Below are 27741 nucleotides of genomic sequence, written 5' to 3'. Positions count from 1 at the left end.
AGGATGTCTGACTGCAGCTTAGGTCTGCTCCCTGCTGGTAAGTGGACATCCCCCGAGGGCTGCTGGGCTGTGAGAGGGATGTCTGACTGCCAGCTTGGGCCCGATCCCCCAGGGAGCGGGCGTAAGCCAGCAGGTGGACATCCTCCGAGGGGTCCCAGACTGCAAGAGGGCATAGGCCGGGCTAAGGGACCCCCCCCGCAGTGCACAAATTTTTGTGTACCGGGCCTCTAGTGAGTTTATAAAAATAGAAAAAATTTGAAATACTAATTTTAATTCAATAATTAAAACTCTGAATAATGAAATGGCTTAGTCTTACATTAAAATTTATTTTTGAGCCCTAGCTGGTTTGGCTTAGTGGATAGAGCGTCGGCCTGCAGACTGAAGGGCCCAGGGTTCGATTCCAGTCAAGGGCACATGCCTGGGTTGCTGGCTCAGTCCCCAGTGGGGGGCCTGCAGGAGGAAGCCAATCAACAATTCCCTCTCATCGTTGATGTTTCTATCTCTCTCTTCCTCTCCCTTCCTCTGAAATAAATAAAAATATATTTAAAAAATATATATTTGAGCTCTAGCTGCTTTCTCAATGGTTAGAGCATTGGCCCTTGGCCTGAAGGGTCGTGAGTTCAGTTCTGGTCAAGGGCACGTACCTTGGTTGCAGGCTCCATCCCGCCCTGGTTGGGGCACGTGTGGAAGGCAACCAATCGTTGTGTCTATCTCACATCAATGTTTCTGTCTCTCTCCTCCCTTCCATGCTCCCTAAAAATCAATGAGAAAAATATATCGAGTGAGGATTAACAAAAAATAAAAATAAATTATTTTTGAAAAACTGATTTTCTAAAGCCCTAAAGGTATACAGTACATTTTATTTTATTTTTATTTTTAAAAAAATATTTTTATTGATTTCAGAGAGGAAGGGAGGAGAGATAGATAGAAACATCAACAATGAGAGAGAATCACTGATTGGCTGCCTCCTGCACGCCCCCTACTGGGGATCGAGCCTGCAACCGGCATGTGCCCTTGGCTGGAATCAAACCTGGGACCCTTCAGTCCTCAGGCTGATCCTCTTACCCATTGAGCCAAACCAGTTAGGGCTACAGTCTATATTAATAAATCACTGAATGAAGTGGTTTAAACTACATTGAATTTTTGTTTTTAAAATAAACTTTTAAACATTTCCAGAAAAACAAATAATTCATTATGCAATTTCAAAAAACTGGCTAATTTTTAACATAAAAAACGAATCATAAGTAATCAAGAAGAAATAATAGAGAATATTAACAAAATAAATTATGTGCTATTTGGGAACACCTAATATCATATAAGGACAATAATAAGAAAAATAAAGATAATAATAACATACCTTTTAGTTTAGCAGAAAAATTAGGAAGAAGAAATTCAAAGAAACTATTTTGTGTGCACACACAAATGTCATGATATAGAAATCATGACTAAGTAGCGATTGATCTCCCTGGGCTGGATGTCTGGGAAGGCCTGACAGGGGCCCTCGGGATAGCCACAGAGAATCTTCCGGGCTTACCAGAAAAAGAATCCCCAAGTTCAGAAAGTTTGTGGAGGGAGCTATGTAAATAGTACTAAAAAATACCGTTAGCACCCTAGCCGGGTTGCTCAGTGGGTAGAGCATCAGCCTGTGGACTGAAGGGTCCTGGGTTCCATTGCGGTCAAGGGCAGGTAGGTCAGTTGTAGGCTCAATCCCCAGCCCTCATTGGGGTGCATGTGGGAGACAACCAATTGATGTGTCTCTCTCACATCGATCTTTCTCTGTCTCTCCCCTTCCCTTCCACTCTCTCTAAAAATCAAAGAAAAAAAAATCCTCAGGTGAGGATTAACAAAACAACAACAAAAACTTTTAGCTACTTCTGAAAAGCTATGTTTTTAAAAGGCCTTCAACATTCTGGTGATAAAGCACTGACAAGCATAGTGGGGTGCAGCCTCCAGGGTCCCATTTGGTGATAAGCCTGGAGGGAAGAGCCCCCGGAGGTTCCTCCGGTTGAAGAGACCAAACTTGGACTATGTAATGAGACCGTGTTTAATAACACCAAAATACAAGCGAGGGCTGTAGGGGCTCAGAGGAAGGGGGAGTAGCGAGGGCTGCAGTGATCTGGGGTGGTGGGTCAGCAGTGACACCGCTTCCCAGCACCTTTCCCCTCACAGCCTTTCAACAGTCCTGGAGGGACAGCAGAGCAGGATTGGTCCCATTTTACAGTTGGGGAAACTGAGTTCCAAATAAGTTCATTGGCTTGTCCAAAGCCACACGGGGTTCCTGGTCCTTTCTTCAGTCCCACTGTGGTCTGGCCAGAGGAGTTTGAGTAGGTGGACACCACAAGAAGAGCAAGCACAGTGTACAGACGGGCAGAGATGTGGTATGTAGGAACACTGAGGGGTGGGGTGGGGCTGGCTGGAGGACAGTAATCCTTGGCACCTGCAGCCCAGGCTGCTGCAGCACAGTCACTTGGGTGTCTGCTTCTCCCCTCTTCCCTCCTGGGTGCCCAGGCCCTCAGGACCAGCTGAGGGAGGTCATAGGGCAAGAGGGCTGCTCCTTGCAGTGTTCATTGGTCAAGCTTCACTTGGCACCTACTGTGCATGAGTCCAGTGCAGAACCAGGCAGGGCAGGGTGGAAGAGGAAAGGTGGCAGCACAAGGAAGTCACACTATGTAGCCGATCACAGTGCTGTGAGAGGGATGCAGAGGGAACACACATGCCATGCAGAGGGGCTCACATTGAAGGTGCCGTGAGGGCAGGGAGTTAGGGAGGGTGCAGACCTGGCACACAGACTTGTGGGGAGGACTGGATGAGACAAGCACGACATGCTGAGGAGTCTGGATGGGATTCTGGGAACCAGGTCACTGCAGCGACATAGAGGAGATATGGGGCCACCACAGAGACTGCAGGAGAGCTTAGGAGGTTCTGACTGTGAGGAAGAGAACTGGAGAAGGCTCCGTGGGTTCAGGCTTCTCCAGGCAGGCCCCTGGAAACGGAGCTGGCTGGTTTGAGGTCAGAGGGCCCTCCCCTAGCCATCTTGGGAGGCCTCTCCAAGTGTGAGTACATAGTGAGGCCCCGAAGAAGCTTCAGACTCTGCAGAAACACAAGAATATATGATGTCCATTCTGGTCCTTCATCCCACTGGCCCTTAGCCCTCCCTTGGGAGGAGCCCAGAGCTCAGCATAGATCCTGCCTTCCCCAACCTCTTTCACCTTATGGCTAACTGTCCAAGAGGCAGCCCCAGGAGGCCAGCATGGGAAGGAGAAAACTGGGTTAGAAGCCCCAGGCAGATGCTCCTGCCAAGAAAGTCCCCAGGGCACCTGTGTCCTCTCAGGACCAACACACCTCTGGAGAGCTAGAGCAGCAGGGCAGGCAGGAGGCTGCAGAGCCTTGCACAGAAGCCATGCAAAGAGGCACCAGCAGGGGGTGCCACAGACCCACACTTGGCAGCCAGTTCCTTTTGCCTTTCTAGTTCTGTCTCCACCATGAAGGGATTAAGGATCAGGGGCTGCAAGTGGGGGATGGCCCCACAGAGGAGAGCCAGGACCTGAGACCAAGGTGGAGGCAGTAGAAAGTCTGAGCAGGTCCTAGCAGAGTCAGGTACCCCTGCCCAGCCCAGCATCAGGGCCCCAGCTGTACCCCAATGCTGCCTATGCATGTGGTGAGGGGATCTTCATTCACTGCCTCTTCCCTAGAGAGCCCGCCCCACCCCACTGCCCCCCATCCCACAGTGGCAGCTCGGTCACCATCAGCACAGGCCTGTCAGCAGGTGTCGGGGTCCTGGAAGCCCCAGGCCTCCACAGCAGCGATGAGGAAGTTCTCAGAGCAGAGGGGCTGGTTGTTGAAAGTGTCGCAGTGGCCCGTGCGGCCCCGATTCAGGTCCCCATCGATGTAGAGGGCCTGGCCGCCCCCTCCACCTGCAGGATGCTCAGTCAGTGGCTGCCCCTCTGTCTGGTACTGCCCTGGAGGTGCTCTCCTCCTGCCCCTGAGCATCTCCACTTGTCCCTGCCCCAGCCTTGCTAGAGGCGTAAAACCACAGGGCCGACCTTCAACCCTCCAAAGCCTGCCAGCCCTCAGCCGGGGTCCAAATTCTAGGCTAGAGTCCACTTCCCAGCTGGTTTACCCAGAATACCTGCCCCTACTCCCGCTCCTCATGCCTGCTTTCTTCCTCTGCCATCACGGGGGCTCTGCCTGTCCTTCAGGTGAGGCACCTGCATCTGAGTCAGCAATGACTGACCCAGGGGCTTTGGCCACCCATGACCCTGTACCCTTCTCCAAGGCTAAGTGAGACACCCACCTATGATGAGGCAGTCACTGCCCCCAGCCATGAACATGGACTCAGTCTTGGAGGGCAGATTGAAGTGCCGAGTGGCCAGGAACGGTGAGAGGCGGTCAGCAGGATCTGAGGATGTGGATGTGGACAAGGACACGGAGTGGCAGTGCCGGGACGGAGTGGCAGAGGTCTCCAAGGAGACTGGCTTAGTCAGCTCTGGGTGTTTGATGACCACCCACTCATAGCGCTGGACCTCCGGCTGCAACTGAAGATGAAAGGGCAGTATGAGAAGCTGGCACACTATGCCCTGCAGGGCCCTTCCGGCCACTTTCCTCCCACAAATCTTCATTGAAGAGCTCTGTGTATGAGGCCTCCTGCCAGGGCTGAGGAGACGGTGCCACACAAGGCAGGTAAGGGCCTGCCTGCTCTCATGGATCTCACGGTCTAATGATCACAAACCAGAAGAACACGGGAGGTTCTCCTGCAGGGTAACGGCTATAACAAAAGTAAACAGGGCCAGGTGAGCAGGGTTGACAGGGGTGCTGGGCCTGTTGATCTTAGAGCACCTGCAGGGAAACCCACTTACCCTAAACACAAAGCATTCTCCGGTCCCAAAGAAGCCCAGTTTGCCTCCAAACTTATTTCTCTCGCTCCAGTCTGTTGACAGGTAAGCTCCACACACCTGGGGAGAAAGGCCCAAGGTGAGGCTGTACCGTGCTGGCCTGCAAGAGCATCCCTTTGCTTAAGGCCTCCTCGGGGCCACGGTACCATCACAGCTTTGTCACTGAACCCTCACTCCCACTTGAGGGCAAGAGCCGAAGCAGGTGAAGAGAGGTGTGGGAAGTCAGAGTTTGGAGGGCGTGGGGTTAGCAGTGAGAGTGGGAGTGGAGGGGTGGCTGCCATCAGCTCGTTTGGGATATTTTCATTTTGCTTCCCTCCTTGGCCCTCAAGCATGGGAATAGCCCCATGTCCACATTCTGTTGTTGGGCATCAGCCCCAAGGAGGCCCCTCAGATGAGAGCTTCCAGGAGGTACGCCTGCTCAACAACATTCTCCAACCCCCTGTCAGCCAGCAAAGCGCTTGATTTCACCATTGAAGTCAGGGTTTTCCCCAAGTGTCTGACAATCAGTCACCTGCTATGATACAGATGCCCAGGTTCCTCCTGGAAACCCAGACAGAGTCTGGAATGGGATGAGGAACCTAAAACTCCCATGGGTGCAGGTTTGGGAGCCACTTGAACCAGAAGCTTCTACCACTCTAGCCGGTTTTGCTCAGTGGATAGAGCGTCAGCCTGCGGACCAAAGGGTCCCAGGTTCAATTCCGGTCAAGGGCACATGCCTGGTTTGCGGGCTCAATCCCCAGTAGAGGGTGTGCAGGAGGCAGTCAATCAATGATTCTCTGTCATCATTAATGTTTCTATCTCTCTCTCCCTCTCTCTTCTTCTCTGAAATCAATAAAAATATATATTAAAAAAAAGAAGAAACTCAAGTGAAATGTTTAAAAAAAAAAAAAGCCTCTACCACTGGCAGACACTCCCAGGATGGGGGCACATGAGCGCTGACCTCCCTAGTCTTGGTGACTTTCCAGGGGACAGATACTGTAGCAGAAAGGGCCCTGAGAACTACCTGTTAGGGGGTGAAGGCAGGTGAAGGCAGCTGACACACCTGGTGCTGGCCCACTGTGGTGGGAGGAGGCTGGGCCTCGCTTACTGAGCATTTCTGCAATGGTCCTCCTAAGTAGCCAGGCTGTGTCAGCAGGGCCTGGGCCCTCAGGGGAAACAAGGAGGCCCTGGGCACTTGGGGTCAATAGGGAGGCTAGATTCACTTCATTGTGGAGGGTGGCTCTGCTCTGTGCCCCTAAGTGCGGGAATGCTGGGTGGAGGCTGCAGGGGCACAGGAGCAGCAGAGTACCCCAAACTCAGAGGCCAGAACCCCAGGCTCCCTCTGGTCCCTGCTCACCTCCTTTTGTGTGGTCTTAATGAGCAGGAGGGTGGGCTCGTGTCCTTCACACTGGAAATAGAACCTGGGGGAAGAGACCACACGTGCCAGTCCTGATGGGAAGCAGTTCTCCTGAACTCCTTCCCACACCACCTCTAGCCAGCTTTGCTGACAGCACTCACAGCGCCTGGGAAACCTGGACTGCTAGGGGCAGACGGGCCCAGGACTGCATTTCCTTATCTCCTGGGGACCAGGCACTGTGGCCAAGGACCTAGCAACACTCTGGACTGGGGACTCTTCTAAGCCAAGGGGGAGCTCCCCCAGGGTCTGCAGGGTGAGCAGTCAGCTGCCCCAGGACTGTCTGCCCTGGTGTGAAGCATGGCAAATCGCTCCCAGCAGGCAGAGCTGTGTGCCAGGTGCTTCAGAGAAGCAAAAACAAGAGGAACAGGTCCCTGCTCTAGGAAAGCTCAGAGTCCAAGCATGTGGGAGCTGTTGGCACTGGGAAGCATGTGAGGAAGCCTGAGGTTGCCACTGTGGTGGCTCCAGGTGCCCAGTGCTTGGCTGGCAGCCCTGGCAGCTCCATTTAGCTGTCCCTCAGTCACACAGAGGTTGGGGCTGGGCGAATGTAGCTCTGGCTGTGCCATAATGCTCATGGGGCTACAGACAGTCCCCGCCACATGGGCTGGGCCAACTCTGCCTGTGTTGCCTCTGCTGGGTCACCTGTGACCCAAGCCAGAGCGTCTGAGGCTCAAGGGGGTGCTGAACCTGACAGAGCTGCCAGGGAGGCAGTGTGCCCTGGGGAGTCCAGCACAGCCCCAGCCCCATAGGGCCAACCTGTTCCTGGCTTGTGGACTGACAGAGTGGGGGTGGGGAGTACTGAACCACACAGCCTGTTGCCTTGAGTAGTCCTCTCTTATAGTTCTGTAAGTTCCCATGTCATCACCATGCCTACATGAGGACATGGAGCTGTGGCGTGTATGGTAATGACCGACCCCTGAATTTGGGTGGCTTGGGAATGAGAGAAGCCCAGAAAAGGGCTTCCCAATTCTAGGGCCCCAAGAAGAGGCAGGGCCTCACCCAGGTGCCAAGGTTCACAGGCCCATTTTCAGTGTGACTTCCTGGAAGCACAGATAGAACCAGAGCTGGACAACTTCACCACTCCCTCTGCCCCTCCAGCACCACCTGACTCTTAGAGTCCATGCCTCGGGGCCTCGGAGGGCAGGCCTAGCCTCCCCAGTCTCCCGGCATTACCTAGTCAAGCTGTACCCATGCTGCAGTGAGGAGAAGAGCAGGAGGGGCTGACAGAGGGCGAATCGCTCAGGGATCCAGGACCAGATATCTCTCATCTCCTTCACACTGACAATCTCCGAGTGAAAGTTCTCCGCATGAACAGCCAGGTGCACAAACTGCCTGGGGAGAGCCAGGAGAGACTCAGCGCACACCTGCAACCCCAGGCCTGACCATACCCCCTACCCTGGGGGTGTGCATTGGATCTCTTGAAAGCTAAGCCTGGAGGGAACTTCTCACCTGTTCAGCCAGGTTAAAGCCTGGTCCAAGGTACCCTCAGGAAGAAACAGGGTGGAGCTGTCCCCTGGAGCCCCACTCCCATCCCCTCCTTACTAAGAGGGGAGAGCGCCCAGCCCAGACAAGGACAAAAGCACCTTTTCTCTAAGAAATGGGGACAGAAAGTGAGTCAGCTCTGGCAAGACAATGCTCAAGGCCAGCCAAGCACGAACAGAGAGCACAGCTGAGGAAACTAAGCAAACAGACAGACAGACAGACAGAAGAACAAACAGATGGTTCCTGAACATCAGTCAGGCTCCAAGGCAGCACTGCAGAAGCAAGCCCTGAGAGCCAGCACAAGCAGCCAGACCCTGGGATAGCCAGGTCAGAAGACAGAGAGAATCCAGGCATGGAGATGTGGTTTCCAGACCTACCTTTTAGAAAGTGAAACACTGAAAAACAGGAGGAAGCAACGGACATGGAGAAGAAGAAGAAAAATAAAACAGACAAGGAGAGGTTAGTAGTAAGTACTGATGTCTAGGACATGTCTGCCTTTGGCCTGGAAGAAAGGCCTTCACACCTACAGTCATGTCATCTGCCACCAAGACAGTATCAAGACACCGTGGGCCTTTCCCATCCCTGCTCCCCACAGGTCTGAGTTCAGGGCAGGGGGCATGTCCAGCAGCAAGTGAGCCCAGAGCTGGAGGGGTAGAAGAGGGGCCGCAAAAAAAAAAAAAAAAAAAGAAAAAAAAGAAAAGAAATGACCAGAGGCAGCCAGTCTGGCCCACTCTTTGGTCTTCTGACCACATGGTCAACACCCAGCTTTCATCTCCGCCTTAGGCCTCAGGCCTGAGGACAGTAACCGTGTCTTTCATTCCCACAGCTGCCTCAGCAGCCTATGGCTGTAACCAGGAAAGTCCTCTCTCTTTTCCTGTCATTTCCTATCCATGTACAGGAGGCTGTCTGGCAGTAGGCAGACCAAGAGGCTGGCAGGACAAGCTCATGCCTAAGTCCCCAGAATGTATTCCACCAAAGCCCCACCCTAAGTGGGCCCCTAGCAGCCTGCCCAGAGGCCAGCCTACCTCTTCTGCTTGACGGTGATACCCCTCTGCTTCAGAGCTTTCTCATTGGCCATCTGCAGAAGCTGAATCTCCTTCCGAGAGAAGAGGCGGATGGCGAATGCTTTCTCCAGCAGCTTCTCAGGAGACACGGTCTTGGCGATGTCCTTGACGAAGGTGCGGATGTCCTGCTTCACGTTATCTGACTCAAGCGGCTGTCCAGCTCTCACCTTGTGAAAGAACTTGAGGATTGCCAATGCCACGCGGTATAGCACCTTGTAACCTTCCACCAGAAAAACATCAAAGACACGAGCGAAGTAGCTGAGGGGAAGCTCCCCAAACAGCCAGCGCTGCCAGTCCGCATAGACCTGCAGGACATCCTCCGACACGGCCACCATCAGCTTGTGGGCTGCCTGACAGTACTTGTTCACCAGGTCCCCAAATGTCATGCAGGAAGACTCAAAGGCCAGAAAGCTCTGATCGATCAGCTTCTTGCTGGGGTCATTGCAGGCCAAGATGCGGCAGGCCTTCTCAAAGCACTCAGCTTCATCGATGCTGTAGTGCAGCAGCAGGGCTACGACCGCAGGCAGGGCGGGGCAGAAGGAGATGTCAGGGAACTGGTTGGCAATGCACAGCAGAATCTTCCGAACAGCACCCTCACCCCGTGTGTTCAGGCAGTAGCTGGGCACTTGCGTGTTGTCCACAAACTCAGGCAAGGGCAGGGTGCTGCTGCTGTGCTTGCCCACGATCTTGCCCACAATGTCACTGTACACGCTGGCATCGGGAGTGACTGTGCGGCAGGGAATGTCCCGGATCAGGCGCTGGTACACCTTCCCCCGCAGAGCATGGCTGTGGGCCCAGTAACCCTGGCGGGCCAGCTGCTTCAGTTCTTGCAGCTCGGTGCAGCTCAGTTCCTTGGGTCCCAGGTCCTGGATGGCAGTGTCCATCTTGTCTCTGTCCACAAAGCAGTTGTACCCCTGGGAGTCCATAGTGCAGGCTGTACCCGGGAGGAGGGCCCTGGGCTGCCAGGAAGGGGCAAAGAGCAGCTAAATCTTCCAGCCACCTCTGGAGGCTTTTCTGCTAACCTGTTTGCCACCCCATGCCCTGTAGGATTAAAAACCATGCTTAATACATGTGTATAAAGGTTCTCATTTTAGAGAATATGTTTTTGTTTGACTCTTTATATAAAGTATTATAAGGGCTCCATTTAAGATAGGTGGATATTCTGAGAGGTCACTATGAACTCTGGAGTGTAACTTCTTTTCATGGAGCTTATCAAGTTACTGTAATAGGTCACACAGATGATGAATATCAAGAAGCTAGAAACAAGTTCCTGGAAGGGCTTCAAAAGAGAGCCTGACAACAACTCTCAGTTAGGGATGGAAGGCCTATCAGGCTCCCACACACTACCATCCTGTGGCCTGTGGGCCTTATGAAAGGATCCACTGGTTAAGGGGACCTATTTAAGTCAAGATATGCTTTGTTTCAGTTCTCCAAGGTTTCAGGCCTTTAACCAGCTGTGTATCATGAGGAAGACACACCCTACTCTGCCCCACTGTCCCTGGGCTAGAATTCAGAGGCCAGCTCTTCACCTTCTAAACATGCTAGCTAGGCTTTAGGCAGACTAGAGAAGAAATACTAGTGAGGAGTAGACATGAGGGCTGAGAAATAAATAAAGCGGTTATAGCTTCAAAATTAGACTTTTTGATTGATTGTTAATCCAAACCCAAGGATATATATTTTTTTAATATCACTATTTTTTTATTTTCTATTGACTTCAGAGTGGAAGGGAGAGGGAGATAGAAACATCAATGATGAGAGAGAATCAATGATCAACTGCCTCCTGCATGCCCCCTACTGGGGATCGAGCCTGAAACCTGGGCATATACCCTCGACTGGAATTGAACCCGGGACCCTTCAGTCTGCAGGCCGATGCACTATCCACTGAGCCAAACCAGCTAGGTCCCAAGGATATTTTTTCCATTGATTTTTAGAGAGGGGAAGGGAAGCGGGAGGAGTGGGGAAAGAGAGGGGGAAGGAAAGCATCTATGTGAGAAAGACACATTGATTGATTGCCTCCCGACTGGGGCTGGGGATCAAACCTGCAACTCAGGTACATGACCTTGACTGGGAATTGAACCCGAGACCTCTCAGTGTGTGGGCCAATGCTCCAACTGAGTCACACCGGCCAAGGCAAAATTAGACATTTTTATATCCAAATGAACCAGAAGTATTGGGGGATTTGACACTATCTCTCCATTTGAGGCAACTATTGAAATTCAGGCAGACATTTAAAAATGGGTGAAATGTGCTATGTGAGACTCTGGCTGATAGGTCACTGCAGGTGAACAGCAAGACAGAAATCTATGTTGAGGATACCACAATTTAACAGTTTTTGCTAAAGGCTACTGTCCTTGGCCTTTACAATAGTCTGCCCATGAACCTCAAACTAACCTTTCTGCCTGTGATGGTGGAAGTGTCTGGAGATGTCACAAGGGTTTGCTTCAGTGAGTTTTGGTAAATGACCAGATCATTCCAGTTTCTCTTGAATCTAGAACATTCATCTGAAAATATAAAAAGCAAAAAATATCTTAAGAACATTGAGTGAAAAGTAAAGAATTCTAGTTTAACACCTGTATTGTGAGAAGATATCTTAAGAAAGCACCTTGATACTTTTTTTGTAGTAAAATATACATAAAAAATTTACCATTTACAAGTTTATAGTTCAGTAGCATTAAGTACATTCACATTGTTGTTTGTGCAACATCACCACCATCCATCTCCAGAACTTTTTCATCTTCCCAAACTGAAACTCTGTGCCCACTAAATGCTAACTCCTAGTTCCCCCTTCACCTGGCAACCACCATTGTAACCTCTGTCTCTAAGAATTTGACTATTCTAAATACCTCATATTAGTGGAATCATACAATATTTGTCCTTTGTGTCTGGCTTATTTCACTGATCATAATGTCCTTAAAGTTCATCTATATTTATAGCATGCTTCAAAAAATTTTTTTCAATATATTTTTATTGATTTCAGAGAGGAAGGGAGAGGGAGAGAGAGCTAGAAACATCTATGGTGAGAGAGACTCATTGATTGGCTGCCTCCTGCACACCCTCTACTGGGGATCGAGCCCACAACCCGGGCATGTACCCTTGACCAGAATCGAATCCAGGACCCTTCAGTCCACAGGCTCTATCCACTGAGCAAAATTGGCTAGGGCAACACTTTGTTTTTTAAAGCAGTTTTAGGGTCACAGCAAAATTGAGAGGAAGATACAGAGACTTCCCATATACCTCCTTCCCCCACACATGTCTAGCCTCCTCCATTATCAATATCCCCCTCCATGCCCAGGCCCATTTGGCTCAGTGAATGGAACGTTAGCCCATGAACTGAAGGGCCCGGGTTTGATTCTGGTCAAAGGCAGGTACTTTGGTGCAGGCTCGATCCCCAGCCCTGGTCAGAGTGTGTGCGGGAGACAACCAATCTATGTGTCTCTCTCACATCAATGTTTCTCTGTCTCTTTCTCTCCTCTTCCCATCCACTCTAAAAATTAATGAAAAAATATACTCAGGTCAGGATTAACAACAACAAAAATCCCCCACCATGAGTAGTACATTTGTTATAACTGATGAACCTACATTGACACATCATAATCACCCCAAATCTACAGATTAATGAAGGCTCACTCCTGGTGTTATACATTCTATATGTTTGGACACATGTAAAATGACATATACTAGTATTCTCATTACTGTATCATATGGAGTATTTTCACTGCCCCCCAAGTCCTCTGTGCTCTACCGGTTCATCCCTGTCCCTGCCCCCATTTATCAGATTTCCATTCCTTTTTATGGCTAAAAAACATTCCATTATGTGAATAGAGCACAATTTGCTTATCCATTCATCTGCTGCTAGACATTTGGGTCCTTTTTACATTTTGGCAATATAAATAATGCTGTTGTGAACATGGGTGTATAAGTATCTGTTCAAGTCCCTGTTTTCAATTCCTTTGGATATACAGTATATCCATTGATACTGTGCTTTCCCATAGAAAACATTAATTAGCCCTGACTGGTTTGGTTCAGTGGATAGAGCGTCAGCCTACGTACTCAAGGGTCCCAGGTTCGATTCTGGTCAAGGGCATGTATCTTGGTTGAGGGCACATACCCAGTGGGGAGTGTGCAGGAGGCAGCTGATCAATGTTTCTCTCTCATCGATGTTTCTAACTCTCTATCCTCCTCCCTTCCTCTCTGTAAAAAATCAATAAAATATATTTCTTAAAAAAAGAAAACATTAATTAAAATAAGTTTTTCTGACAACATCCATTTAATATATCTCACTGGAAAAGCTTCACCCACAGTAGAACCAGGCCTGCTGCCAGTGCTGGGACCTTCTTCCTCAGAAGAAAAGAAACCCAAATTGGGATTGATTTGTTTGCTCTGTTCTGGGAGAAAAGGCAGTGAGGATTTCCTTCTTCCCAGGTTCTCAAGACCAGGAAAACAGGCCCACTCACACACCTACGACCATGCCCAGGCTGCACTCCACAATCTTCCATGTGCAAATTACCTATAGCTTTTAAATCCTTCATTCTAGGCTCTGAGCCCACTAACCTTTGGAGGGACCCCAGGCCCATCCTGTTTGTGTGAAAAGAACCAGCTCCTTATCGGGGCAATAAACATGTTTATAAACAGAACAAGAGCAGGGCAGGACAGCACCAACCCTCACTCAACTGGCCTCAGATTCAGGTTGAATATTAAACTGGAAACTCCAAAAGTGATTATCGCACCTTGCAAAGTTCCTTCAGACAGGACCCACAGTTTTGTTTGTTGCTGCAAGTTGCCCAGAGACACACTGGATTCAGAGGGACTCTGAGGAAAGGCCACACCCAGGAGACCCTGAAGGAGCTCCCAGGACCCCCGTAGGCCTCCTCCCCAAGCCTCCATCCAAAAAGAGGGCATGCTGTTTCTGGGGCAAACAGGCTTGCAGTGACCTTCTTAGGCATCTATAAAACCAGGTCCAGGATGGTTTCCTTAGGTTTCTCTTTACACAAATGCATAATCATAAACAAGTCAAAGAATACACAATTACAGAGTAAAAATGTAAAATCCTGTTTATGTTTTCCCTTCATTCTTACTCCCTCTTCCACCTAAGATAATCATTCATTGCTCACGTATTATATCCTACAAAGCCTTTTCTTATATTTACACACACACATTCACAGCTGAGTTAGATTTTAAAGACTGGCTACTGAGATGGAGAACTCAGGAGGCGGGAAACAGATAAAAAACAAAACCATTCCGTTAGATACTCACACTCGGGAGTTTACGTAAGTTTTAGGGTTGAAGTGATGCGCTCTCCCTGTTATTCCACCTGCAGCATGCAGCCATCACACAGCACTGTCTACACCTCCCCAACACAAAACATGGCTTCACCTGTTCTCCACAGTCCCCCAGCTCCTGACAAAGGTCAAGGGAGAGAAGGGAGGCAGGAGCAAAAGTTGGAAATGATCCAGTTTCAAGTCAGACAAGTCTGGCTTCAAAGTCCTGCTCTGCCACTTGTTTGCCTGAACCTCAAACAAGCCATGGCTCTTTCCTGAAAGGCAGGTGCCTGTCTGTAAAACAGAGCTGCCAACACAATCTGCCTCACCATCATTAGTCCCATGCAACACCTATGGGCTCAGCTCTTACTTGGGGCTCACTGGCTGGGGTGTGGGTGACATCCCACTCTCTCTCATTTCCACTCACCCCTGCCCAGGCAGTCCAGGGCAGGCAGCCAGCAGGGCCCGGCCAGCAGGTGCACTTTCCCTCAGACTCAGAGTGGGAGGAAGGGAGGGAATGGTTTCTCACCATAAACACTGCACTCACCTAAAGGCCACCCCCCAAGTTCACTGCACAGGAATGGGGGTGGGGGAAGGGCTAGTTCTCTGAAGTGGTAGGGGGCTGGCCCCAGCTGCCTGGAATGTAGGGAAGTACCGCTGACCCTTGAACAACATAGGTTTGAACTGCACAGGTCCACTTATACAAGGATTTTTTCTTTTCAGTACTGTAAATGTATTTTCTTTTTCTTTTCTTTCTTTAAATAAATTGCAGGAAGATCCCAAATTTATTTTTTTGAAATCAATATATTTTTATTGATTTCAGAGTGGAAGGGAGAGGGAGAGAATGAAACATCAATTATGAGAGAGAACTATCAAATCAGCTGCCCTCTAATGGGGACCGAGCCCACAACCCGGGCATGTGCCCTTGACATCAATCAAACCTGGGACCAACCCTTCAGTCCACCAGCCGATGCTCTATCCACTGAACCAAACCAGCTAAAGCTAAATGTATTTTCTTAATACTATTTTCTTTTCTCTAGCTTACTTAATTGTAAGAATACAGTATGTAAATATATATAACATACAATGTTATATAACATAATGTCAATCAATTATGTTATTGGTAAGGCTTTTAGTCAACAGTAGGCTATTAGTAGAGTTTTTGGGGAGTCAAAAGTTATATATGAATTTTCAACTGCACGACAGATCCCCTGATCTCTCTTCAAGAGGGCCCCCTAATCCCCATGTTGTCCAAAGGTCACCTGTATTTTGTGTCGTTTATCCTCAGCTTTAGGCCTAGCCTGCAATTCTGGGAAAAGAGGAAAAATTCAACTCATCTCGTTAGACTCCAAGAACTGCAGACAATGATCATTTCAGATAATGGGGACACCAACCACATAGCCTGTCTGCAGGGTGGCGGCTACTTTAGCTAGGGTCGTTAGGGCAAACCTCCCCCAACCTGAGCTTAAGTGTGAGAAGGAAGCAGCCAGAAGAGCTGAGAAAAAGTCACTCTGGACAATGAGAAGAGCAAGTGCAAAGGCCCTGAGGCAGGAACAGGCCTAGTGTGCTCCGGGGAAATAAGGGCACCAGTATGGCAGAGCACAGCAAGCAAGAACACGAGCAGCAGAGATACCCACAGCGTGGATCATGCACAGGGAGAGATTTGAATTTTATTATCAGCATAGAGGGACTCAGAGTGGGAAGCAGCGAAGGGATGTGATTCAATGGATACGTTTAAAAGCCAATTGCCAGGATTAACTGAGACTGTTTATAGAAAGCACTCAGCCTAGCCTGACAGGCCAGGGCAGCTCAGATGTCCCAAGGGCATCTCAGTTAGTGCTCCTTGGGGTCCCCTGACCTGGCACCGGCTCTGAGGTATCTGGAGAGTGACAGGGTGGGTCAATGCTTGACCAGTCCTGCAGAGGGGCCGGAGTACCCCTTCCCACGAGAGAGGTGCAGCCACGGGAGGCCCCCACTGAGGCTCTCCCACAGACCCACACAGTCTCTCACTGTGGCTACTCTGACAGACCTTCTTCCCCTTCTGTGCTGTGCTGCTGCTTCCCACCCAGAAAGCCCCTTCCAGTGACCCTCACACCCCTTTTCCTCACAATCACTGTGTCTGTTTTTGAGAATTCAGGCTACCTGATGGAAAGCAAATATTTCTTAAAAAGAAAAAACAAAAACATACATGGAAATGAGTGACCTCTATTTCCCCAAAATATTATCTTGCTATGTCGGGGACACCTCTGTCCAGCTCCCCATCCTGTCATGATGACCACCTCTGTCCAAAGTACACTGTCCTGGGTCTGCCAAGGGCAAGTTCACATCAGACTCTGATGAGACATGATGTATTAGGGGCTTCCTTCAGCGGTTGCAGGCCCACAGCCCCAACAGAGAACTCCCCAATCTGTGCTCACAGAAGGAGGTAAGGGGCCATCTGGGGTGGGAGGAGCCAGGCCTCCCTGAACCTACTTGCTATGCATGCAGCCCTCCAATATTTCTGATCAGGACCAGGGCAGGAGGAAAAGTGGACACAGAAGGAAGGGCAAGACCTTATTGTGGACAGTGGGGTGGGAGACATCAGGACCAAGCAGTTGGGGTTTAGCAGGACCTCTCCCACCCTATCTTCAGGGACTGCCAAACACAAATCCCACAGCTGCTGGTTGTCAGGCGATTTAGCTTTGCATTTCTATCTCTAATTCTAAGGACAACCCCACGGCATGGGGATTTGCTTCACCTTATAGAGGAGGAAACTGGGATATAGAGGTACCTGTGGGGTCCCCAAGTACAGAGAGAACTATCCCTGATGTGTCAGTCTCCAGAACACTCACAGTAAACCCACAGTGCCTAAGACCCCTCTCCCATGTGGGACAGTCAGCCCCATCCATGCTCCCTCTTCAGCAAGCTCAGGGCTGGCTTCTCAATACCACCTGCTGTCCAGGTCTGATGAGTCATAAGATCTCTATGTTTATCAACTCTTAAGTGGGGAACATGATTTTCCCAAACAATTGGATTTGAAAACAAATTTACTTTCATGTGACAAACAGAGACCCTCACATTAAGCCTGGGCGTTCCATCTTAACCACCAACCAACATGGGCACTACACCTTCCATTCACACACCTTTCCTGGGGGGCCCAGTACCCCATCATGACTCCCCTTGTCCCAAATTTTTATTGATTTGACAAACATATTGAGTTGCCTTTTCTGTGCCGGGTCCTGAGCAGGACACTGGGGACAAGAGAGTAAAAGATGGCTCTCCAGGAGAGTAATGATCACAGCCCAAGCAGGAAGTGCTGTGAGGCCAGGCAGGGCCCTGGAAGACCACCAAGGCAGGACACTGACTCCACGTGAGCACTGAAGAAGGAGCAATGGTATCCCAAGTGTACCATAAAGATGGGGAGTATACCATTCAATGCGAAGGTAGAGAATGGGTGCATGAGGGAGGGCACAGCAAGTTGGGGAGCCTAAGGCAGGCAGTGGCTGAAGATGGGATAAGAGGGGGGCTGGTGGTCTTTCGAGCCAGCTGCACTAGAATATTGGATGTCATCCTCCACATTAAGGAGCTGGAGGAGAGCCTAAGCAACAGTGCATTTTAGAAAAATCCCCCTGGTGGTTCAGGAGGAAGGAGGGCAGAGTCCAGAAGAGGATGCATGAGGAAGGCAGAGTCAAGCCTGGCCAGGGAAAATGGAGAAGATGGGGTGGACCCAAGAGACTGCCCAGGGGTTGGATTCTACCAGACGAGGTGACCAATGGTGGGGGGCAGCACCCAAGCACTGAACAGAGAATTTTGGCTCAGAGGTAGGGTTTTGGTGGGACAGAGGTAGCACTCCATTTTGAAGTTGAAAGTACCTCTCAAGCAAATGCCAGAGCAGCTCAGTTTGGAGGCAGAACCCTGGGCTGCTGTGCCAAGGTCCTGCCCAGACACCCAGCCCTCAGCCCAGAGGCCCACGCTGGCTCGTGAACTTCTCACCCAGTTGACCTCAAAGACAGCCCCCCCCCCCACACATACACACCAGGACTCTTCCAAAGTGCCAAATGTGGTGCCACTGGGCAAGAGGCACCTTTGTGCAGAGTGAGGTTGGCACTCCCAGGACTCCTACCCACTCCTACTGCCCCCTACCCAGCCCGGGCCTAATCACCACCTCACCTTGGCTGCCAGAACAGCTCACAGTTGAAGGACCCAGGGCTCGGCCTGTTTGGGCCTTAGTCACTGTACCACAGGACAGGGTGGACGCTCTGTGGGTGTCAGCTGCTGTGTCTCAGTTCTTCCTCTCTAAGTCTGAGCAATCTTATATCCGTTTCCCAAGAGTGGAACCAGAAAACAAAGAACTAAGAGGAAGGAGGCTGCAGCTCCAGCCTGACAGATGACTGGGCAAGGACAGAAAGGAGGGGCAATAAGGTGCTCTGTTCTGGCCTGAAGAGTTCCATGTGAAAAATGCACACTCCTCTGTATCCCCAGAGCAGGATTCGGAACATTTGTTCTCTGGGTAGTCCCTCTATCTATCTTTTAAAAAAAAAAAATTTCAGGGAGGAAGGGAGAAGAAGAGAGAGATAGAAATATCAATGATGAGAGAGAATCATCTATCGGCTGCCTCCTGCATGCCCCCCACTGTGGATTGAGCCCACAAACTGGGCATGTGCCCTGAGGAATCGAACTTTTAAAAAAAAAAAATTTCAGGGAGGAAGGGAGAAGAAGAGAGAGATAGAAATATCAATGATGAGAGAGAATCATCTATCGGCTGCCTCCTGCATGCCCCCCACTGTGGATTGAGCCCACAAACTGGGCATGTGCCCTGACCGGGAATCGAACTGTGACCTCTTGGTTCATAGGTCGATGCTCAACCACTGAGCCATGCTGGCCAGAGGGTAGTCCCTCTATTTTAGAAACCATCAATCCCCAGTGAGGTGGAGCTTGTAGAGGCAGAGCTAGCCACGACAGAGCAGAATGACTGAGTCCTGCGACACCAACTTGGCATCAGGGGACAGGCATGCAAAGGTGACAGCACCTCACTCCAGCCCTCAGGTGTGCGAGGTCTGAGGATAGGAAAGACACAGCAATTACAGGGCATGTTCACTACCTGATAAGGAGACGCTCAGAGTGCCAGTGATGGGGCAGGTGGGGAATGTAGCAGCAGAACAGGGAAGGGAAAACAACTGTGTGTAGGAGGGGAATGCACATCTGGATGGCTGAGTGTAACTTAGCTTGCAGGGCATTACAGTAGGGGGCGGGGGCAGGGACCATGGGACAGCTGGAAAGGTTTCTGTGCAGGAGAAGGTGGAGGGAGATAAGGAGTCAGGAGATATTCCTGAAGCCGTCCACCTTGGACAACCAGGGGGTGGGGACAGGCCTGGAGCAAAATGCACTGCAGGTGGTGTGGACCCTCTCCTAGTATGTTATGCAGGAACCTTCCTCTCAAGCCTGAGTCAAGTTTAATTTCCTCACAAGAGGCCCAGTTCTCCCACCCAGCCATGGGGAGAGGCCAGGGAAATGCCCAATCTCAACTCAGCAATCTGCTGTAGCCCCAAGAGACACAGCTTCAGGACTGTGTCTAGAACCCCGGGTGGAGGACACTCATCTCCCCATCCCAGGCCCCAGCTGTAGGATAAGTCCCAATTCTACGGATGGCTGCTGGTGACACTGTCACTGACTGAGGTGACCACTGTCACTGATCCTCCACATCCCCTTGCCTTGGTGCCCTCTTTTTACCTACCTCACTCCCACCTCCCATCTTTCTCTGGAACATGTCTATGGGAAACCCCTTACCTCATCCTCTCCCAGAATGCACCCTTCTTCCTCCTGGTCAGACAGCAGCCAGCTCTCCCCAGTCCCTGCCCCCTCTCTCCAGGACCTCCCCAGGACCCTGCTGGCCCCTCCCCTAGGACTTCCCCAGGACTCTGCCCCTCTCTCTCCAGAATGTCCTCAGGACCAGCCTCCTCTCATTCTAGCTCATGGCCTCCATTCCTTGGCTGCCATCACAGAGCTTGAGGGTTGAGTAGGCAGCCCTGGTGTGAAGCTCCTCACCTTTAAAAGCCTTTATATTGCTAGCATTTTATCCACAACCTGGTCAGCCCCAGAAACTGCTCCACCCAGAGGTAGCATATCACAATCCCACTCTCTTCTAACCTTTTCCTAGAGCTCTCCATTGCCCTCTTCCCACCCACGTGACTCCATCTCCCTCACCTACCAGCCCCCTGTGGCTTTATGTCTTTGCCTGCTCAGCCTACACCTGTTCCATCAAGCCCCTTCTGTGCTCCTGTCTCAGCCGTGGGCAAAATCCTCAGGAGAAGCCAGACTGAGAGAGTGCTTCTCCATGCTCGAACCCCAACTGTAGAGGGAAACATCACGCTGCCCTGCTCACGACCTGGCAGCCCTTCTTGGCATGCCTCAGAGGCACCCTCTCCTATTCCCCCCACTAACTTACAGCGTCATATCCACCCACAACCCTCACCCTCCCTCTCTCCTGAGAATGGGGTGCCAGGCAGGAGCTTCTTCTCCTCTCTGACCCTGCTCTTGATCTTGGTCCTGGATCTCACCTCCTGGGGACCCCAACTCTCCTGCATCTTTAATGCTCCCTCTTTGCTGCTATAGAGACCCCAAACGCACTCACAGAACCTGACACTCCACTCCAGCTATGCTTGTCCTCCTTTCCTTCCCCATCAAACTTCTGGTGAGAGAAGGCTACATCTGTCTCCCACCCTCTCCCACCCCTTCCACCTTCACTGCCTAGCTGCCAGATCACTTAACAGGCACCTTTGGTCCCTTATCTCCCCGAAGCACACACAGCTGACCCCAGTGCTCTCAGGTCTCCGCTCCCTGGGCCTCCTGAAACCCTTCCCTCATGTGTGTCTCCTCACCTCTTTGGCTGTAGCTGTTCCTGTTCCTCTGCCTGCCTCTTAAATGTCCCTTTTATAAGAGTCCTTCCTTTTCTCAACCTAGAATCCTCTTGTGAACTCAAGTCCTGTACTTCCAATTGCTTTCCTGAATGTCTCCCGTTCTTCACACACTCTATGTGACTTCAAAACGTTCAGCTCTGACTCCCAATGTGCTCTGCCCCGCTCTCTACCTGAAATCACGTTCTGGTTCCCCAACCATCCCTTCAGGATCTGGCCCTACCTGCCCTCCAACGGCAGGTTCAGGAGCCTGGCCCACTGCAATGGCACCAACTGCAGCCCCCGGGACACACGAACAGGGCATGGCCACAGCCGGGAAGAAAGACGGGACACAGCCGTTCTTTCGGTCCAATCTACTTCAAGCCTCAGCCCAAATGCCCCCTCCTTCTCCAGCCCTTCCCGACTTCCCAGGCAGGGCTGAGGGGACCCTGGCTGCACTCAACCCCTCCTTATCCAAATCTGTTTTACTGTGATGACCTGCTTATGAGTCCAGCTCTTCTACGATACTGTGATTTTTGAGCCAGGTGTTTCACACTATATCTAGTGTACCCAGGAAAGAGGAAACGAGAGAAGGAAACAAATGGAGACTCAGAAAAATCCCAAACCACTTGGGCCCAAGAGGAAAATTTAATTCTAAACAATAACAACAGGGAACATTCACCAACTTGTTTAGGCATGTGACCCTCCGAGCAGGCATCTTCACATGATGGGAAGGCAGGCCATGCTCTGCCTCAGCCCTGAAACAGAGCACAAGAATTTCTCAAATATTAATGGCAACTGGCATTCCACAGTGACTATCAGGCAGCCAGTTACCGGGGAACTTGATAGTGGGCCCTTTGCTAGTAGCACACAATGGAGGGCACGTGCCAGCTACAAAGGGTGTAACCATTAACCATTAGGTATTAGTCACAGCACCGCAGGCCAGTTGGCTGGCCCATCTGCCTGCCACCTGTCAGAAGTTCAAATGCAGGTCTTACCCGTGGCACCTGAGCCTATGATGTGGGGCCCCAAGCAGGAAAGAGTCCCAACCTCATTAGCCACTCAAAACAGTTCCTTGCATCCCTTTCTCAAGCAGAAAACCTCTTTCCCAGCCTGGTCTGGTTCACCCACAGGCAGGGGCTAGGGTTGGAATGGGGCCCTGTTAATTTAGGATCTTTGTCTTCTGAGCTCAAAGGTCCTCCCACCAACATGTCTGGGGAAAACACCCCCCAGGCACAAGATAAACCAGCTAGCTGCACAGAACGATAATCAGAGAAAGAGAACTCGGCTGTCAGCAGCATTAGAATTTTGGCTGGTTAAAATTCCAGGCAGGGTGCCTTCAACAGGTGTGCCTCAGAAGGCCGGACTCATAGCAGGTTCTCCGCAAGTATTTTTAGATCTGACAACAAAGCCAGGCCAGGAGGGAATCTTGCAGGTTTAATCATTTCAATAGGCACTCGAGACACTTCCTGAATGCCAGTGTACTGAGCACTGGAATACAAAGATGCAAGGCCCAGTTCCAGCTCTCCATGAGCTCTGGCTGTGGGGATATGGGTGTACTGGCCATGCCAACTCAGGTACAGGTGCTATGACAGGAAAGCACAGGGTGTCTGGGGCCCCAGTCCATGAGGAAAGAGGGGTTGGGAGCCAGTGATATCTCAGCTGAATCCTGAAAGATGAGGTGGCCTTTGTCCCGGAAGCAGCAGAAACAGCATGGGCATAGGACAGGGCCTCAGCTACTTGGGCTGGCAAGCCCTTCAACTCTTTAAGGGGGCAGGCCGGTGAGTGCCATTTGTGGCTCAGATTAAGACAATTCTATATCTAGCCTCATGGACTCCAAAATGCCAAAGGACCTGAGACAGAGGCCTGGGGTTCACAGTGCTGTCGAGGAAGCCAAGTGCTCCTGTGTCCAAGGAGGTGGGGGAGGTTCAGCCCAGGAAGACAGGAGACATGCCAGAGGCAGGAGGAATTAATGTATACTCCCAGATCCTTCTAAGGCCCACAGGTTTACCAAGATATGAAAGCTAGAACGACTCTTGCCAGGAAAGGAATTAGAGGAGAACTAGGGAACAAGGGCAAAATGATTCAAGGAAAGGCTGAAGGGACAGAGGTGAGGGGAGCTTTTGGTGGGAAGCAGGTAATGACCTACATTTAGAACACTATACACTGGGAGGGGCTTTTATTGGTAACAGAATCACCCATTGGTAAACAACCCTCAATGTGCGTGGTATCCCACTAGAAGTGTAACAATTAGCAGACACACAGTTTCAGATTATGAGACACAGGCTAAGCCATGTGTAGTGTGTTCTCAATCACCTGTAAAAGAAGAGAGCATGCCTGAGTGGGATGGAAGGAGAAACCATGACTGCTGACATGTGACCCCTGACAGCATATCTTTGTGCAGTACCCAAACAGGCCCGCAGACATAACTATACAGAACAGAAAGAGATCTTATCTCACATCTTCTAAGTGAGCAGGTACCAGAGACAAAAATAACTGCTACTGGGCCTGTGCAATTATGCAGGGGCTGGGCCAGTCCTGTGGGCAGACAGGGGCTCCTGTAAAAGTATCAGCCTTTGCCCTAGCTGGTTTGGCTCAGTGGATAGAACACTGGCCTGTGGACTGAAGGGTCCCGGGTTTGATTCTGTTCAAGGGCACATGCCCGGGTTGCGGGCTCAATCCCCAGTATGGGGCATGCAGGAGGCAGCTGATCGACGATTCTCTTTCATCACTGATGTTTCTATCTCTCTCTCCCTCTCCCTTCCTCTCTGAAATCAATAAAAATAACTTTTTTAAAAAAGTGTGGCAACCTTAAAAAGAAAAGAAAAAAATGTCAGCCTTTCCTTGCCCTCTCTCCTTGCCCCTCAGTGTGGGAGAAAGACTAGGGAGGAGCCACCACACACTTGGCCTCTTTATCCTTAATAGAGTCTTTCCAAAGTCCCACCTGCTGCAAATGCTGAGGTACCACACAGAAACTGGGGTCCTGGAAGGAGAGCGAGGGGACCCCAAAAATTCTGCAACCTTGGATCTATCTCTGGGTCTGAGAAGACCTTTTTCAGAGATCAAATGGTGAGAATGCTCTGAGAGGACCAATCCTCAGTCTGGAGGGAAAAGTGGTCCTTTGAGATGAGTGACAATCTGGAAGTGTCCCAAAAGGCAAATAAACACGTGAGACAGGAAAGCCCCCGGAATTGATTGTGTGATTTTTGTACCTTGAGCATTTTACATCTTGCTATTTACTCTAACCAACAAACTGGGCCTTTGTCACAGAAATAAAAAGTCCACTATCCTGCCCCCACAATCCAAAAAGGCAAGGGGTTATTAATGAAAACTCTATTAGCTTATCTACTCTGTGTTTTTTTTGTTGTTGTTGTTTTGTGTTTTTTTAAAAAATATATTTTATTGATTTTTTACAGAGAGGAAGGGAGAGGGATAGAGAATTAGAAACACTGATGAGAGAGAAACATTGATCAGCTGCCTCCTGCACACTCCCTACTGGGTATGTGCCCGAAACCAAGGTACATGCCCTTGGCTGGAATCGAACCTGGGACCCTTAAGACTGCAGGCTGACGCTCTACCCACTGAGCCAAACCGGTAAGGGCATACTCTGTGTTTTATAGACATAAAACATTAGGTGCCTCCAGGGTTCAGTCTTTTTTTTTTTTTCTCACTCCATATACTCTCCTGCAAAGGCCCACTCCACTACTCCCTGGCTCTACTGTTACACAGAAAGGAGTCCCCAAAATGCTCTCAAGCCCACTACACTCTCCTTGGCTCCAGACCAACATATATCCACCTACTGCTGGGAAGTCTTACCGACCCTCAGCTCAACATCTCCAAACTGAAAGTCAGCACCTGCTCCCAAGTCCGCCCCCTTCCTACACACTGTGCGTGGCTTGGACCCAGCTGCTAGTCACTCAATCTTGGACTGTTCCCTAAGTCTTCCTTTCTCCCTGGCCCTTCCCCCATCCCTTCAGCCACTTGCCTCACGGTTTTGCTCTCCTTTTTTATTTTTATTATTATAATTTATTTTTATTGTTGAGAGTATTACAGATGTCCCCCATTTCCCCTCCTTTGTCCCATTTCATTGCTCTCCTTTCTGTATCCTCCACAGCCCTTCATTGGCACTGGGCCTTATGTCTCCCTAGATGTGCCACGGTGGTCCCTCAACCACCCCGGGGTTCAGTGCAACCCTTCACCAATCCATCCCAGTAATCACTGCCAGGTTACCAGTGGAGAACACAATCTGATCGGTCACTCACAAGGCCCAAGATCCCTTGGTGACTTCCTACCACTCTCAGGGTAAAGTTCAAACTCGGGCCTGGTACTCAAGGCCTCTCCCAATCTGCTGCCAGTCTAGCTCTTTAATTTCATCTCCCTCTCTTTACTCCAACCACCAGAGCACTCCCTGCCCTTCTCCCAACAGGTGGTGGGTAGGTCGTGCCCTTTACTTCACATACACCGTCTCTGCCCGGGAGGCTCTTTCCCTCATATGGTCTTGCCACTCCTATTCAACCTTCAAAATTTGGCTCAAGCATTTCTCAGGAGCCCCCACCAAAGGCCAGCGGAATGTCACTCTATGCCCAAGCAAACTCTGTCCTCCTCTATGGGTGTGCCTCCCACAGTGCCGCAGTTCACCGGCCCATCTCCTGACTCCACTGTCAGCTCCTTAAGGGCAGAGACTCACTCAACTTTGTAGCCACAGAACACAGGGTACAGGCCCTCCTCATGTGAATGATGATTTCAATACACTTGTGTGGAAAGAATTTTTAAAAATCATCAAATAATGAATTGAAGTTGATTCTTAGTAAAAAGCCTGAGGCTTTGTTTCCTGGATATTATCTCCATTTGGAAAGTGACACTTGAAACAGTCACTGAAATTGCTGTTTCAAGTTAAAAAGGGCTGCTTCCTCTTATGTACAGAGTTGTCATAACAGAAAAGGTATGCTCAAACAGGTAAAACATTGAACAGGGTAAATGTTAAGTGCTTTTTTATAACCTGCTTCATTGTCTTTATGTACTTTAAACCAGAAACCATCTAAAAGCAAACACTTAAATATGTCATCTGAGGTTGGCTTAGACTGTAATGAGAATTAGGAGCAACAATGCGTGCCCAAGGTCACTTGGCCTTCTGGATTGTCCTGGCAGGTGTGGTCAGCAAGAGCTGGTGAGACCCACCTGCCGGCGAACTTACAGGTCCAGGGGGTGAATTTTATTATTGTTATGAAAAGCCAGCTTAGCCCAGCGGCATGGTTCAGTGGTTGAGTGTCGGCCTGTGAACCAGAAGGTCACAGTTCGATTCCTGGTCAGAGCACATACCCAGGGTGCAAGCTTAATCCCCAGTGTGGGGTGTACAGGAGGCAGTCGGGTTGATGATTCTCTCTCACCATTGATGCTTCTATCTCTCTCTCTCCCTCTCCCTTCCTCTCTGAAATCAATAAAAGTATATTTTTAAAAAAATAAAAATAAAAAGAAAGCCTGCTTAGATGACTAGATTACTTCTACATCCCCCGGAAGGTCACCCTTACTATCAGATGAAAACCACCACACTAGTTTTATTTAGCATCTTGGTTCACTTCAAGAGATAGCGGCCCCCATTCCATGCCAGGCAATAGGGGACCAAACATGAATGCAATCTGACTCCAGCCCTGTTGACAGGGAAAGACAAGCTTCTAAACAGGGCACTCACTACCAGATAAGCACTTCGCTTAAAGGCTTTATCTGAGGGCTGAGAAGATTAGCTGAGGACCCAACTTTCAGAATAAAAGGAAGTGCACGTTGGGGGTCATTCCACTGGCTGTAACCTTTATATACTGAGACACCTTTGTGAGATTTCTTTATCTTTTCTCCTCTGGTCTTGTTTCTCCCGGTCTATATCCCTTGACAAGAACCTGCATCCTTGTCTTTGAGACAATCAAGCAAACATTTACAGATGCCTACTATGTGATGGGGGTAGAATGGGAAGATGGAGCCCTTACCCTCAAGCGGAGGAAAAAATCTGTCCAATAATGGGACGGTCCTTTCTAAATGTAATGGCCTGGAAGTCCTTGCTGAGTCCCCAGCAAGCATACAATGAAAAAAAAAAAAAAAAAAAAAAAAAGGAAAACCACCTTTGAGAGCTTCTACTGGTCCCAGAAAGACAAACTAATGACTTGGAATAATAAACTCGGAAAGACCACAACACGAGCATCCCAACCACAGCCACATCAGCCACAGGTCGGTCCTACCAGCACACCTCTAGGCTAATAGTCGATCTCTGCCTCCACACAGCCCGCTGGCCCTTAAACAACCTCTGGCCTTTAATGTCAGCCCGGAGGCCACAGCACATCTGTCTCCATCCTAAGGTCGCAGATGAACACCTGTGCCCAGGCCTGCGTGCGTGGAGAAAACCATGCCCAGAGGTGGCCCATCCCCGACCTCCAGCTGTGTTCCTCCAGGCTCAGATGGCACAGCGCCCAGGGACCCTGTGGAAGTGCTTCTGCCGCTCGGCCCAGTGGCCATGCCAAGGGGGCACCCACCGGATAGGGCTCAGAGGCCAGGCGACAGGTGGGCGGGCACGTCATCCTGAGGCAAGTAGAGGGCAGGAAAGGGGGTAGTTGCAAGTCTTCGATGGCAGAACGTTATCAGAGATTCTGTTGCAATTTCGAGTCCAGAACAGGATTTCCTACCCCCACAGACAGACAGCAGCCCAAGGAAGGGGTGACACTGAGACAACTCCTTCTGACAGACGCCTCGCCCGGGGCCGGCCAGCCAGCACGCAGACGGCGGCTGGTAGGGGGC

General features: G+C 50.3%; 1 protein-coding gene across 3 annotated transcripts in view; it reads right to left on the bottom strand.

Moving 5' to 3' along the window:
• Positions 1 to 21730, bottom strand: part of TBC1D24 (TBC1 domain family, member 24) — a 31365-nt gene extending 9635 nt beyond the window's left edge. Inside the window, exons 1-10 of one of the 3 annotated variants that reach the window (XM_005869360.2) lie at positions 21648 to 21730; positions 11223 to 11332; positions 8793 to 9872; positions 8145 to 8162; positions 7459 to 7617; positions 6229 to 6292; positions 4857 to 4952; positions 4295 to 4535; positions 3744 to 3914; positions 2063 to 3090 (exon numbers count right to left, since the gene is read on the bottom strand). In XM_005869360.2, coding sequence (XP_005869422.1) covers positions 3760 to 3914; positions 4295 to 4535; positions 4857 to 4952; positions 6229 to 6292; positions 7459 to 7617; positions 8145 to 8162; positions 8793 to 9757 — 1698 coding nt within the window. In that variant the 5' untranslated portion in view covers positions 9758 to 9872; positions 11223 to 11332; positions 21648 to 21730 and the 3' untranslated portion in view covers positions 2063 to 3090; positions 3744 to 3759. Of the gene's footprint in view, positions 1 to 2062; positions 3091 to 3743; positions 3915 to 4294; positions 4536 to 4856; positions 4953 to 6228; positions 6293 to 7458; positions 7618 to 8144; positions 8163 to 8792; positions 9873 to 11222; positions 11333 to 14084; positions 14212 to 21643 lie in introns of those variants that run through there. The other 2 variants (XM_005869357.2, XM_005869358.2) reach the window with 2 other exon arrangements.
• Between the last annotated feature and the right edge of the window lie 6011 nt (positions 21731 to 27741).

This window comes from Myotis brandtii, unplaced genomic scaffold (genome assembly GCF_000412655.1).
Source record: "Myotis brandtii unplaced genomic scaffold, ASM41265v1 scaffold292, whole genome shotgun sequence".
NCBI lineage: Eukaryota > Metazoa > Chordata > Mammalia > Chiroptera > Vespertilionidae > Myotis > Myotis brandtii.
This window is presented reverse-complemented; position numbering and strand designations above follow the sequence as displayed.